Source organism: Ornithodoros turicata, chromosome 1 (assembly GCF_037126465.1).
Source record: "Ornithodoros turicata isolate Travis chromosome 1, ASM3712646v1, whole genome shotgun sequence".
Taxonomy (NCBI): domain Eukaryota; kingdom Metazoa; phylum Arthropoda; class Arachnida; order Ixodida; family Argasidae; genus Ornithodoros; species Ornithodoros turicata.
The window spans coordinates 170,444,872-170,457,535 of record NC_088201.1 but is presented as its reverse complement, the minus strand read 5'-3'; the positions used below and the strand labels follow the sequence as shown (position 1 = coordinate 170,457,535).

Here is a 12,664-nt window from a genome sequence, read left to right as displayed (position 1 = left end):
GTGCGCAATCACAACGAACGGGACAGAACAGATTCGTCTCCAATATCATCCTTCGCAGAATGAAACTAGGGACTGTAGTTGCCATATTTGTCATGGCAGCCCTGGGCAACGATCGGAACAGGGGCACATCGGCATTTGGACCCGTTTCGAAGAGAGTGGACCCGGTACAAGGTACTGTGCACCCGTGGCTACCGCCATATTAGGAGCTGTATGAGATCGATGTTGCCCATTATAGTTTCTAATATTGCGGCTGCAGCGTGGCAAGGAAGTGGTCCCGGCTCTAATATTCAGTTATGTTTTGGTTTGTTGGGGCTTAGAAAGAAGGCTAGGAAATTCAAGCGTGCCGGTAGGATAAGTCCTGGTTAGTCGGCCTCATTGCGCACTCATTGGGCTTTGGCTCATTGGACGGATGGAACGGGCTCATTGGCTATGCGTACTCATTGGACATATCAATCGAACCTCTCAGTGTACAGCTAGAGTCTACTAAATGAGCTTCATCTAGCTCGCCTTAGTGGTCATAAATAGAGTGACAGCGCCACAAAAGATGTTATCGATCGTCGTATGCAACGTTTCCTTATATATCTACGTGCAATGTTTTCGCCGCGAGAAAATAACATGAGACTGTATGATCCGTACGGTCTTCACGGCGTGCTCTGACCAATAGACCTCACCCTGTTTGTAAACAAATGACGTCTTAGTGTTCAACAGCGCCACCAGTTTGGTAGAGTTGAACTGCGCTGGAAGCTAGTCACGCAGCTGTAAGTCACGGTCTTGAGGGGATTACGATGGTCCCTGAAGGAAGGGGACGCGACCTTCGGTCCTATTTTTCTTTCAGTAGGAGGCAGCGAACAAGTACCCGTTCGTGGAACCCAGCCCCCCATTCTGATTTGTTTCGGTTTCAGTCTGTCTACCAACGTCATGATGACGTTTCTCGGGTAGAGTTCTATTTCAGATCAAGCTAACCGTTTTGAATAGAATCCACAGCAGGTATACTGCCCTTGTAACTTGAAGTGCATGGGACCCACATCTCACTATAACAGTAGCAGCATTCGAGCAGCAGAAGTTATGGAGCGTACCTAAAAGTGTGGTGTTATACCTGCAGTTACGTTGTAACACGACGAAAGACAAAACTCAGTTCGCACGCAGTGTTTGACTTCCGTAGGATTGCGTTCACGTGGGCCGGCCATTTCGAGTACTCAAGTCGATTCTTGCGTTTTCACGACAACCGCGACTATATCCAGTTGGCGGGAAACAATAGAACGGAAACAAGACCATTTTCATTCTTCTGAAATATATTGTACGACCTTGGTTAATTTGTTTTTATCGCACAATTTTGCTCCCGAAATCGGCGGTCACTTTGAGCTGCCCTAGTAGCACAAAACGTCGCGGACACGTCTTTATTTGGTCAAATTAGGATAGAAGACGATCAGGACGTCAACGCGACGTCTAGAAGCCGTAATTTATAGTATATTTATAAGACGCGCCGATTTAACGTTTATAATACGTCTTCGGCATCTCTGTTGAAGAGATATCCTAAAGGAAGACATCCTGTGAATATCTTCCGTTCACGTTTGCAAGACGTACCAACTTTCCATTTATAATACGTCTTCGCCAACTGTGTTCAAGACGTATCTTAGACGAGGACGATTTGTGTGCACTGAATAAGTTTACTTTCGGTGGACCTACTGACTGTCTCAAACCAAAAGCAGTAGGAAACACAGGAGTTGAGTTGACGGTGAGTTAATACTCCCAGAAATTTCCCATTTCAGTGTTGTTTGTGTGCGTAATTGAAATAAACTTAGACACCTCACCCTCCATTTTGACTGAGAGGCGAGCACGGCTATCGAGTTTACGGGAGTTTCTAAGACGAGCAATGTATAGTATCTGTTTTCCCTTTGCAAGGGAATAGACCACCTCTACGCTCTGGTTCCCCTACGTGTTACGCCGTGGAGGGAGCCTGCTGTTCTTACGGTGGGAGGACCTCTGCTAACGCGGTCCACCCGCGTCTTCGATTTTGGCCAAAATGCCACTTGGCAGTGCTGCTTGCAGTTCTGACAGAAAATGGGACGTGTGGTGACTGTGACTGAGGTTGAAAAATGAAAAAAAGAGGCAGATCTCCGGAAAACTGTACCCGGTGGATATCCACAGGGCTGAATTTTCTCACATTCAAATTAGTGTTCTAAACATTTTTTGAACGTCTTCAAGACTCGGGAAAGCGTCAACTTATCCGGGGATAGAAGACGTTATGTAGATCAGATTGAAGACGTCTCCTAGATGAAAATGTGGTTATGGCTAGACCTTTCCTCGACGTTTACAAGACGTTTTGTGCTACTAGGGTGTATACTGACATGCTGTATTGATGAGACGGAAAAAGCTACAAGGACAATTGTGGAGTCTTGGAACGCCAGTCCACATGACTGTACAGCGTTTTTGATGGCTCTTCTTTTCCTTTTGGGCACCACATAGCTCTTGGCGTCAATTATTTAGGGCGTTGTAGGAGTTGTCGTACCACTCCCGGTGTACGCGGGACTGACCGACTTTACTTGAAATATTTGCAGAAAATAAGAAGATCACGCTGAGGAACCATCTACGGTTATCCTCCCGCGAAATACTTACCCTGAACAGTGCTCCTACTGAAGAACGCCTACCACTGAGTCATCAGAACAGGTTTTTTCTTGAATTTGATTTCAACAACTTCAATGGAGATTGTGCGGCCAACGCTCACTACGGTCCCACGATTAAACGGGGTTCACTGTTACGGCTATGCGACAATGTTCTTAATCCGTAAGTACTCCTTTAATGCATATGGAATCAACGGTCTTGTAGACGGTTGTCAGAGTGTCAGAGTTTTTGCCGTACTGCCTGGGACACGGTACTCTAAAATCTCCAGCCCGTGGCGGAGCGACATCCTATCTACCATCCTAACCTATCCTATCTACATCCTATCGGTGATGCCGTGCACGACTAAACCATACCAATACGCCTCCCGAGGGGAGGTCCTGCTCAACTGCTCTCCCCACAGACGACGCTAAATATCCACCCGACAGGTGGCGGTGTGTTGCCTTCCCTCGCAGAGCCGTATATTAAAAGGGAGTCTGGCCATTAATGGGTCATGCCTATACCTGATGCTCCACCCACTTTTTCAGCTTTCCGACCAATGAAGTCTTGAAATATGGGGCGCTATCAATCAGCCTATCCTCACTATTTGCCCTCTTATCCAACATGGGCAGCGCCATTTTGTGTGGCAAGTGGATTGGAGGGGATTGAAATGGATACCTCTCGCAAAGTAGTGGATTGTTGGTGCAAATTTGATGTACACCACCTAGGCTGCGCAAGGCATGTCGGGAATTGTTGTCTGCTTCCGTCGTTGTACCGCTGCCGGCAGAACCACCTGCTGGGACGCATTCCGTTGTTGGCATGATTCGTAAACAAATCTACATGAATAGTTGGATTATAAGAGGCAAGAATGTTTATATCCATGAAATCCAGCAATTAAACATAAGATTGTACAGCACAGCGCCGTTTTTGTTATGATTTCGTTGTGATTGCCGTGTTCACCGGGCCTAACACCGGCGACAAAACGTATTATTTTCGAGAAGATACGACGACAGAAAAACAGGCGATGTCAAGTTGTCGGTGATGAGTAGATCAAAGAGTGATATTAAACGGTAGGAGCAACTTATTTATTTACACATGGTAACAAGACTTTCGTGCACGAGACTGCACTTCTTCAGGTTACAAAAATATGAACATGGTACAGGAACATATATACAGTTGGCGGGGGAGTTTTGGTATGAGAGGGTAACAAGCTGATGAAAAGGATGTAAATACAGGTAAAAATGAAAAGAACATAAATACAAACGAAGGGGGATCAGAAGCGCAACATAACGCGAGTCCAAAGGCTTTTACACGGGAAACGAGAACGCATGTAGGTGACGTTCCAGGAACTAAGAATAAAAAGGGGGGTTATGGCGACGGAATGAGGACACAGGTGTGGAGTACAAAGGTAACCAGTGGACCATGAGAACGTGAAGACAGAGGTGGTCTCAGGAGAGAGTCAAACGAAGAGAATATGGAAAGAAAAAAATGTTGAGTTGTTTTACAGTGTGCTGAGAGTCTTTCGTCGCTGTGAAGTGTGAAGTATGTTGAGATGGCGGGTGAAGATGGATCCTGCGCCACTGAGTCTTTTGTTACATTCCCAGAATTGCGGGACACCTACTCTTAATGTTGGCTTAACCTGCGAACTCGATGCCCTCCATTGAAGCTATGCATTCCGTCTGCTTTCCATTAAATATCCTTTAATGCTGAGGGTTTGAAAGAAGTGTCCACATCTAGGCGTGACGGCAGAAGGTTCCTCGATTGTCCACAAGTAGATTGGTAGCTCGAGACCGTCACACTTTTTTCCTGAGAGACTTATTTTCGCCGTGTTGGCTTCATGGCAGAATACATTGGCGTGTCTTAATCCTTTAATTACGTAAAAACCAGGGCTTCCCCAAGAAGTGTCCACATCGGACATGAAAGACTGACCTGTCTTGTGCGCTCTGCAACTTTATGCGCAGTTGCAGGAGGTCCTAATTTTTTTCCCACGACGAAAAAAGTACACGATAGGCCTACGATGGCTTTCAGAGTATTTCTAACCAAATTCTTCGCGCTGTGTTGTTGCGTTGCTGGTCTCGTGGTATAGTGAGCGCGTTGCGGATTTGCGTTCTTGGGTTCAATCCTCGGTGTGGTGCTTTTGTTTTTATACACATATCATATATTTTTTATTTCATTTATTATACCTGAAGTACAAGCGCTACGTCAGGGAATTTGTACAAGGTCGCACAGCTTAACAAAATCACAGTAAGAAAGAGTATATGAGGCATAACTGCGACCACATTGAAAAATGACTCTCACCAGCTGGCTCATTTTCTTGATTGCTTACTGTCGCGAGTTGTTACGTCGTGTACGTACTAAAAATAATCCCATAAATGTTGCTACATTGGTACTGATTGGTCTGCAATAACGATCTCTGGACGTCCCTGTCTACTCTTTTTTAATTGCAATAGAAAATATTCTCGAGTACATCGTTCATGTATATATTAATTTCCACTAAAGGTTACACTAAGGCCATAGCTGCCTTTGCATCATGAAATTGTTCACAAATAGACCAATCTATCTACCGTGGCGTCGCTCATGATCATAGTCGTCGCCACCAATTACTAATATTAAGATCGTGCCTTTCTCACGCGGACCAATCATTTCGCTTCACGAGCTTCTATAGCGCGATTTTTGATTTCGCAACGACATTCAACCAACAGAAAAGGCTTGGTGCATGTATCAATTTCTGAGCCACGCGTTGCATTTTTTTATTTTTAACTTGCGCACGAGCTCTTGTGCGTGCCCCGCGTGCCCACGGTGTTATTGCCGTGCAGATGACGTTAAAAGTTCTCTTTCTTATCTCTCCTCCTCGTCCCTCCCCGAATTTTTCCTCCTCCCGTATCCTCGTGCAAATCTGTCAAGTCGGCTTTCTTACATGGTTGTCTGCTATCCTGCGAAGCCGGCTTTCTGTGTCGTGTCCCTGAATTCTGGTCATGTAGGCGGTAACGAAGGATAAGGGATTTTCTTGCTGCCGTGGTTCATGTGAAAGTAACTTATCCCGGTCTAGAGATTTTCACTTGGAGAGAGCATTGTTTAAGGTTGGGGGGGGGGGTAATTTCGTTTTCTAAAATTGTTCGACATTTCTTCAGCGCATGCCTCAAAATCTTCTGGGTTAGAGCATATCCGTTTTAGACGTGTGAATTGGCCAAATGGGATGTTCCTTTTCTGAGTATTAGGATGGTAGCTGACAAAATGAAGGTACTGGCGTATGTCAGTGGATTTCTTGTATAGGCTCGTGACCAGCTTACCAGACTGTATAGAGACAGTCACGTCTAGAAAATTCACTGATGCTTGAGAAAAGTTACACGTGAACTTGATGGCCTGATGTACGGAGTTAAAATGCTCGAAAAACGCAATTAAGGATGGTTCATCACCCGACCATACGATGAAAATGTCGTCAATGTTCCTTAAGAAGACTAAAGGTTTGATAGGGAAGGATGCTAATGTTTTTTCTTCAAAATTGAATTTTGACAGAATGTTTCTCGTTAAATATGAAGTTGTTGTACATGAGCACAAGCTCAAGAAGCGAGAGGCAAGCTGATGTCTGGAGAACTTCAGACGAGAAAAATTCAAGAAAAACTTTCACCGCATCGAGACCCTCATCGTGTGGTATGTTTGTACAAAAGGATGTAACATCCATAGTAGCCGAGATGACGTTGCTCAAATCGCTGTTCTGCTTATTAATCGAATTGACCTGAAGGAGAAAGTCATTGGTGTCTTTTAGTTAGATATCGATGGATGAGCATAAGTTGAAACTGACTTCCGAGAAACTTATATTAGGATGTACATTTGCAGCGTAAAATCAGGTTAGTCTGTGAAAAAATTTTGTGACGAAATCCCCGCTTCAGTGCGTTTGTCTTCTTCGCCATTTTGGGTGGCAGTATGGTGTCGTGGCGACCCCCCTTGGTAAAAAGCAAACCTATCAGAGGAGCGAAACTGTGATTGACAGGTCGAGCCTCTTTTTGTGACTCATCCCAATGGCCAGACTTCCTTTTAATATACGGCTCTGTTGCCTCGTAGACTGTATTGGTCTAGTTCCTTCGTGCGCGACATCGCCGATAGGGGATCGCTCCGCCACGGACTGGAGATTTTAGACAAACGTGTCCAAAACAGCACATTGCGCGAGTGTTGCGATCCCGGATATCCCAAAATCCCAGGATACCGGCTGTTTTTCACTTCCCAAAATTTCGAAACTTTTGGAGAAAAAAAACTTGTGCAAATTCGGAATTTGCGGTGAATACCATAAACCTAATGTTAGCGCCGTCGCGACGCAGAACATTGTAAGAATTCCGAGTTGATTAATTTCTAGCAGGCGTTTCGAATGATATAATTGATTATCACTCTGGAGGGGTACGCATCTCATTTCATTCCTAGCGGGATGCCGACATGCAGGCCACCCTGGTTGACGTATGAAATACATGTGCCGGAACTGTTACTTTTGTCGTTTGTGGATCATCAGCGGCTCCCAACTGCTTTTATAGGGGGCGCGCATATAAACAACAGCACATAAAAAGGTATTTCGAAGACGCGCCCTTTTCTCAACATGAAGCATCCAGGGGCACCTACCCTCTGTTGATGCATCAGTGATTCACCTTGGGAAGTCGAATCTTTGTTTCGTATTCCGTGACAGTATATGAAATAAATCTTGGGCACTATGCACGATAACTGGGAATAAAGACGATCCTTTTGTCATGTAGACCAATAAACGGGCCTTATCAATTGAACCTCTGTATGCAGTGAGGGGATAACTAGGGTTTGTGGTTTTCGGCATTTATTTTCAACCCATTTCGGGGGGTGTTTATCGGCATTTTTATTGGGGACTATAAATCGGATTTTTTCGGCATCTATATTCCGCCCAAAAAATAAATGCCCGAATACGGGCATCTATTTATTTCGCATGAAGGAGAGCCTATTTTGCGGGCGAAGTAACAACGAACCGAAAAGAAGTGAATTGATTCATGGTTTCATTAACAATGTCTTTTATTGCCTGTCCCAAACCAGCAAACAATGAGACTGCCTCTTGTTGTAATAGATGCAAGCGTAGATCATCATGCTCGCATCTGTCATAGCCGCTCGCTCCTTGCGATTGATAACATGCAGTTTAGAGAACGCGCGCTCAACATTAGCGTTAGAAACAGGAATAGCCGGTATGCTTAAGGCGCACTGCGATAACAAAGGCCATGTGCTGGAACGGGTTGTCCAAAACTGAATAGGAGATATATCCACCTGAGTGGCAGGGCATGCACCATATTCGAAAAACTCGCGCTTTTTATCATCCATACGAGATTCATCAACAGAGCTGAGGTCATCCTCCTATAAGCGCTTACGCACAACGAAACAAGGGCACAGCCTGAAGATAATGCCACGCACGAGAAATAGTCGACAAAGGGAGATTCCAAGGGGATTTCCCTTTGCGGTTCCAGGAATGGCAGCTGTCAGGATACGAGAAATTCGTATTTTTTCGGAATATTCCGAATCTGAAAAAAATCATTCGGGGGGTGTTTTCCGGCATTTTTCGGAAAATGCCGAAAACCACGAACCCTAGGGATAACTCTAATCATCCCCTTTTTAGTATTTTTGTTGCAATGACATCTACATTCCAGTATGTACTTGTGAATGAAAATTTAGGACCGTATTGGAATTTATTGACTCGCTATAGGAGGATAAGAAACGGGAAATGCATGCGTGTCAATGGGATGGATAGCCAGATCAGGCTCCTTTTCTACACACGCATGCAAATGGTGTAGCCTAAATTTTGCTACGATGTGGAAATCAACTTGGACTTCCACTCTGAAAACATGTTCTTCCTACATCACGTGACCATGTCAACAGTGCTACTGAGCGTTGTAATCGGAAAAACGTGTGCACTATGCTAATAAGTCATATTTTCCTGGCTATACAGAACATTATTTTTCAAGATTATGCTCGTTTAGCAGCACGATAATCAATATCTAGGCTGCTTCACTGCACAAAGGTAACTTCGGCCGTCCTGGCCTCACCATGAAAGTCAGACTCGCGAAAACTGTTTTGCCCTGCACGAAAACCCTGTGCGTGCGGTGTTATATAGAAAAAGGAGATATGTCACGCTCCTGGGTTTTGTTCAATTTCTGCTAAATCCCACATCCAGAAACGATGCCAACGGGACGTGCATGTAGAGTAGACACAGGCATACATGTTACACATTTTGCATTTGCGTTATTCGAGGAAACTCATCTGCAATTATTTTACCAAATATTCACTGGCAGTTTTCCAGGTCTGGGATTTTTCGACTTCTCCCCTTATTGCATACAGAGGCTCAAGTTTTGGATAAAAACGAACGTTTCGATTAACACGCACACAGGAATCGTCAGAGTTACCACACAAAGGATGTGCATGCCTGCTGTTTCGGTGTTACATAATTCCCGGTATCAGTATCCCGGTATTAGTAAAAAAAATCGCTTAATCTGCGGTCTGCAAAATTTACCCGGGGCTCCCAATACTACATAAAAACATATGAGAACCTGGCGTTGCTTCTGCAGTGTCTCTGAGTCTGTGACAGATGTAGAATTCGCGTTTTCTGCCAAATTGGAATCTGGTGCTCATCGAGCAAACTGGTTACGTACCGACTGAGATACCAACGCCGGAGGTGATTACTTATCTTTTTGATGAAAACTGATTATCGGCGCGTAGTGGCGGCGCTTCACAATCTCCACCACCCTTTATTCTGTCCTTGGAAAGCACAGCTGCACTGGACCAATGAGTTGCTCTTCTCCCAATGCAAAAGTAAAAAAAGGAGAAAAGCCATGCAATGACTTATACCTGTTTCCTATGCAAAAATTGTGCAGTTCGAAAATGCAAACCAACGATGATTCTATAGAAAGGAAAAGAAAACACCACGTAACTTCCTGATGGGTCATCAGAACCTGTAATCTGAGAAAAATCAAACCATCAGTGGTGATGGCTTGATGGACTATAAGGATGTCTTGTGTCTGACGGCTTCACCATATTATGTTATTGTTTGATGGCCTTCGAAAACCATTGATGTGTCGATGGGACCAACAACAATAGCAACTTTATCCGAGGATGACCAGTATCTACAGTCTAGTAATTGCAAATGTAGAAACCTTGCTTGAGAGACGTAGTCCGTAGTCCTTCAGCATAGTCCGTTCAGACAATACGTGCTGAGAACTCTGTAGTTGTGTCCAGCAGTGCTGTAGTCTGCTTTACCTGTAGCATTAAGAAAGGACTGCCTCGTTGTTAAGTTTACCGAGCACCACGTCCATGTGGCATATTTATATATATATAATATATAATAGTATTTATTTCCACAAACGTGGCGCAGCCAGAGACAAAAAGCTCTATCAGACCTTGGCAAAGGCCTCTGGCACCTACAGCCGGAGCACATCATACAGTATACTCAACATACACAAATTAAAGCATTCAAGCATTTCTTGAGCTCTATGGCTTTCCCGGGCTAGCTTTGTCTGACTTCTGGTTGTCCATAGGACAGGCTGTTCCTTGCCAGTAGTGAACCACGTAATGCAGGCATTTAGAATGGAATGATCGGATCAGGGTTATGCCTCGTGAGTCCCCTAGACGTACGGCCAACGTTCAAGAGACAGAGCGCAACGGACGATGCTCTATGAGTTCACACTCTTAAATTTTATGCACCTTCTTGGGTATAATTGGATGATACCATAACTGATTACTTTTTGTGTGTAAATCTACACCTTAAAATGGAAGTACGCCCTCCAGGAGAGGTGCTAATTGGACACCATCTGGGGTGTAACTGAGTGGTACCATAACTGAATCCAATTTCGGTGTAAATCAAGACCCTTAAACAATGGCGTAACGTGTGCAGCTTTGTTTCCATAGTGAGTGTATCATGCATACCAACCAAAGTAACGTTACAGTGTAACAGGTTATGGGCCCAGGACATTACGACGACTAGCATTGGACCAGCAAGGCAAGTACCCGTGGTTACGCTGTCAGCCAGTAAGACGTTTGTCGCATGACGATCTTTAATGGCGTCCGCAGACGAATTTAAGATTGCGAAGGTGACGTCGGAGAATTATCATGCCTGGCCAATCAAGACCAAAGCTGCACTCGTGCAGAAGGGCTGCTGGGAGGCTGTCGACCCAGGATACTCAGGCACTGAAATGACGAACGACGGAAGAAATCCGATAACAGGGCACTCACCTTTCTTCTCTTGGTGGTGGAAGATAGTTGTTTAGATAACATTGGTGCCTGTGCCAAAAGAAGGATGGGGCATCTTGCGTGAGATGGACACGAAATACGGACTCCTACACATTTTGCAGTTGTTACGTGATTTCGTGAACGTTCGAATGAAGAAAGAAGAACCCATGAAGGCGTATTTGAGTAGGCTCATGGATTAGCACAGGATGCTCTTCAATGCAGGATACGGTTTTACGGACAAGGAATTGGCACAAGTAACGTTCTTGGGTCTACCCGAAAGCTATGAACCCCTTATCTTCAAGCTCGAGCAGGACGAAGCCACCCTTACCACGAAGGAAGTGAAAGCCAGACTCCTTGTCGAGGAGAAGAGGAAGCTCCGGCGTAACGAGTAACAGTCGACAGACCCGCACGGCGAGGCGACAGCTCTTTTGACCAAGAACAAGTCAGTTCAGAAACCTGCGCGGAGGAGACAGGACGACAGAAAGGTCCGCAACGCGGGCAGGAGGAATCGCGGGTCTCACCCCACGACGAGGCGACCTGTCCGATGTTTCGCGTGCGGCAAGTTCGGGCATATCGCCAGGCATTGCGTAGCAGATTCTGACGATCAAGCCAGTGACCATGCAGAGAGAGGTCCCATCTTATCCGACAGGGAAGTAACCCACAAAGCACTGTGTGCGACCTGGTGCACTCAGACGTTGGGAGTGTCACCCCGACCTCCAAGGGATGGTCAAACATTTTTGTAACCTTCATCGATGACTACACGCGGTATACAGTGGTACACCAAATAAAGAAAAAAAAAGCGGAAGTACTAGAAAGATTTATTCTGTACAAGCGCATGGCAGAGAACCTCCATGGGTCAACCATTAAACAACTCCGTAGCGACAATGGTGGGGAGTATGTCGGGAAGGATTTCGTCCGGTACCTGCAAAAGTACGGCATACGAAGAGGGCTAATGGTACCGGGTACTGCGCAACAGAACGGAGTAGCCGAAAGGATGAATAGGAGCCTACTGGATATGACGAGGTGTTTACTGATAGAGTCTGGACTCACCAAAACGCTTTGGGCCGACGCTTTGGCAACAGCCTGATGCATAAGAAACATATGTCCTTCCAGTTCAATTGGCCAACAAGTGCAGGAAGCGCTATGAACCGGTTATAAGCTCTGGGACAGAAAGACGACAGTTTCTTCGTTAGTCGCGACGTAGTTTTTGACGAGAATAGCTTTCCGTGCCGAAACGCCAACCCAGTCGACAAGCTGGAAACTTCGCACGGAACGGTTCCGGGCGAGCGTGACCAACGTATCGCATTGAGCACTGACGACCTGATCGAAGACAACGCAACGGCGTCACAACACGAGGACACGCTAAAAGGGGGCGACATGGATCCCTCGGATGGCTACCCCGAAGCAGTAAGTACTCAGACGTTCCGATAGGTTAGCATCCAAGCCAAGGCCGAACAACTCTTGTTGTGTCGTTAAAAGGACAGACTTTCCCCCCGACCCCAAGACTGTTGGAGAGGCGCTCTCAGCGCCAGACGGACGCAAATGGCACGAGGCCATAAAGGATGAGCTGACCAACTTGAAGACCAATGGCACTTGGGAGATAGTTCCTCGGCACGCAGGTCGCCGTGTTGTGAAATGCAACTGGGTACTCCGCAAAAAGTATAAGCAAAACGGCGATCTAGAGAGGTACAAGGCCCGTTTGGTTGCTTGCTCCCAGGAGGAAGGCATTGACTTCAAGGAGGCTTTCTCGACGGTGATAAAGGTGAAGTCACTTCGCATACTACTTGCACTGGCCGTCGAAAGAAGCTGGCCGGTTCATCAGATCGACATCACAGCTGCTTATCTAAAC

At 45.7% G+C, this 12,664-nt stretch overlaps 1 protein-coding gene across 3 annotated transcripts in view; it reads left to right on the top strand.

The window, feature by feature from the left end:
- LOC135372846 (uncharacterized) overlaps positions 1-12,664 on the top strand; it is a 54,492-nt gene continuing 41,828 nt past the window's right edge. For all 3 annotated transcript variants that reach the window (XM_064606309.1, XM_064606308.1, XM_064606305.1), the window contains exons 1-2: positions 1-171; positions 2,559-2,784. In XM_064606309.1, coding sequence (XP_064462379.1) covers positions 60-171; positions 2,559-2,784 — 338 coding nt within the window. In that variant the 5' untranslated portion in view covers positions 1-59. The remainder of the gene's footprint in view (positions 172-2,558; positions 2,785-12,664) is intronic.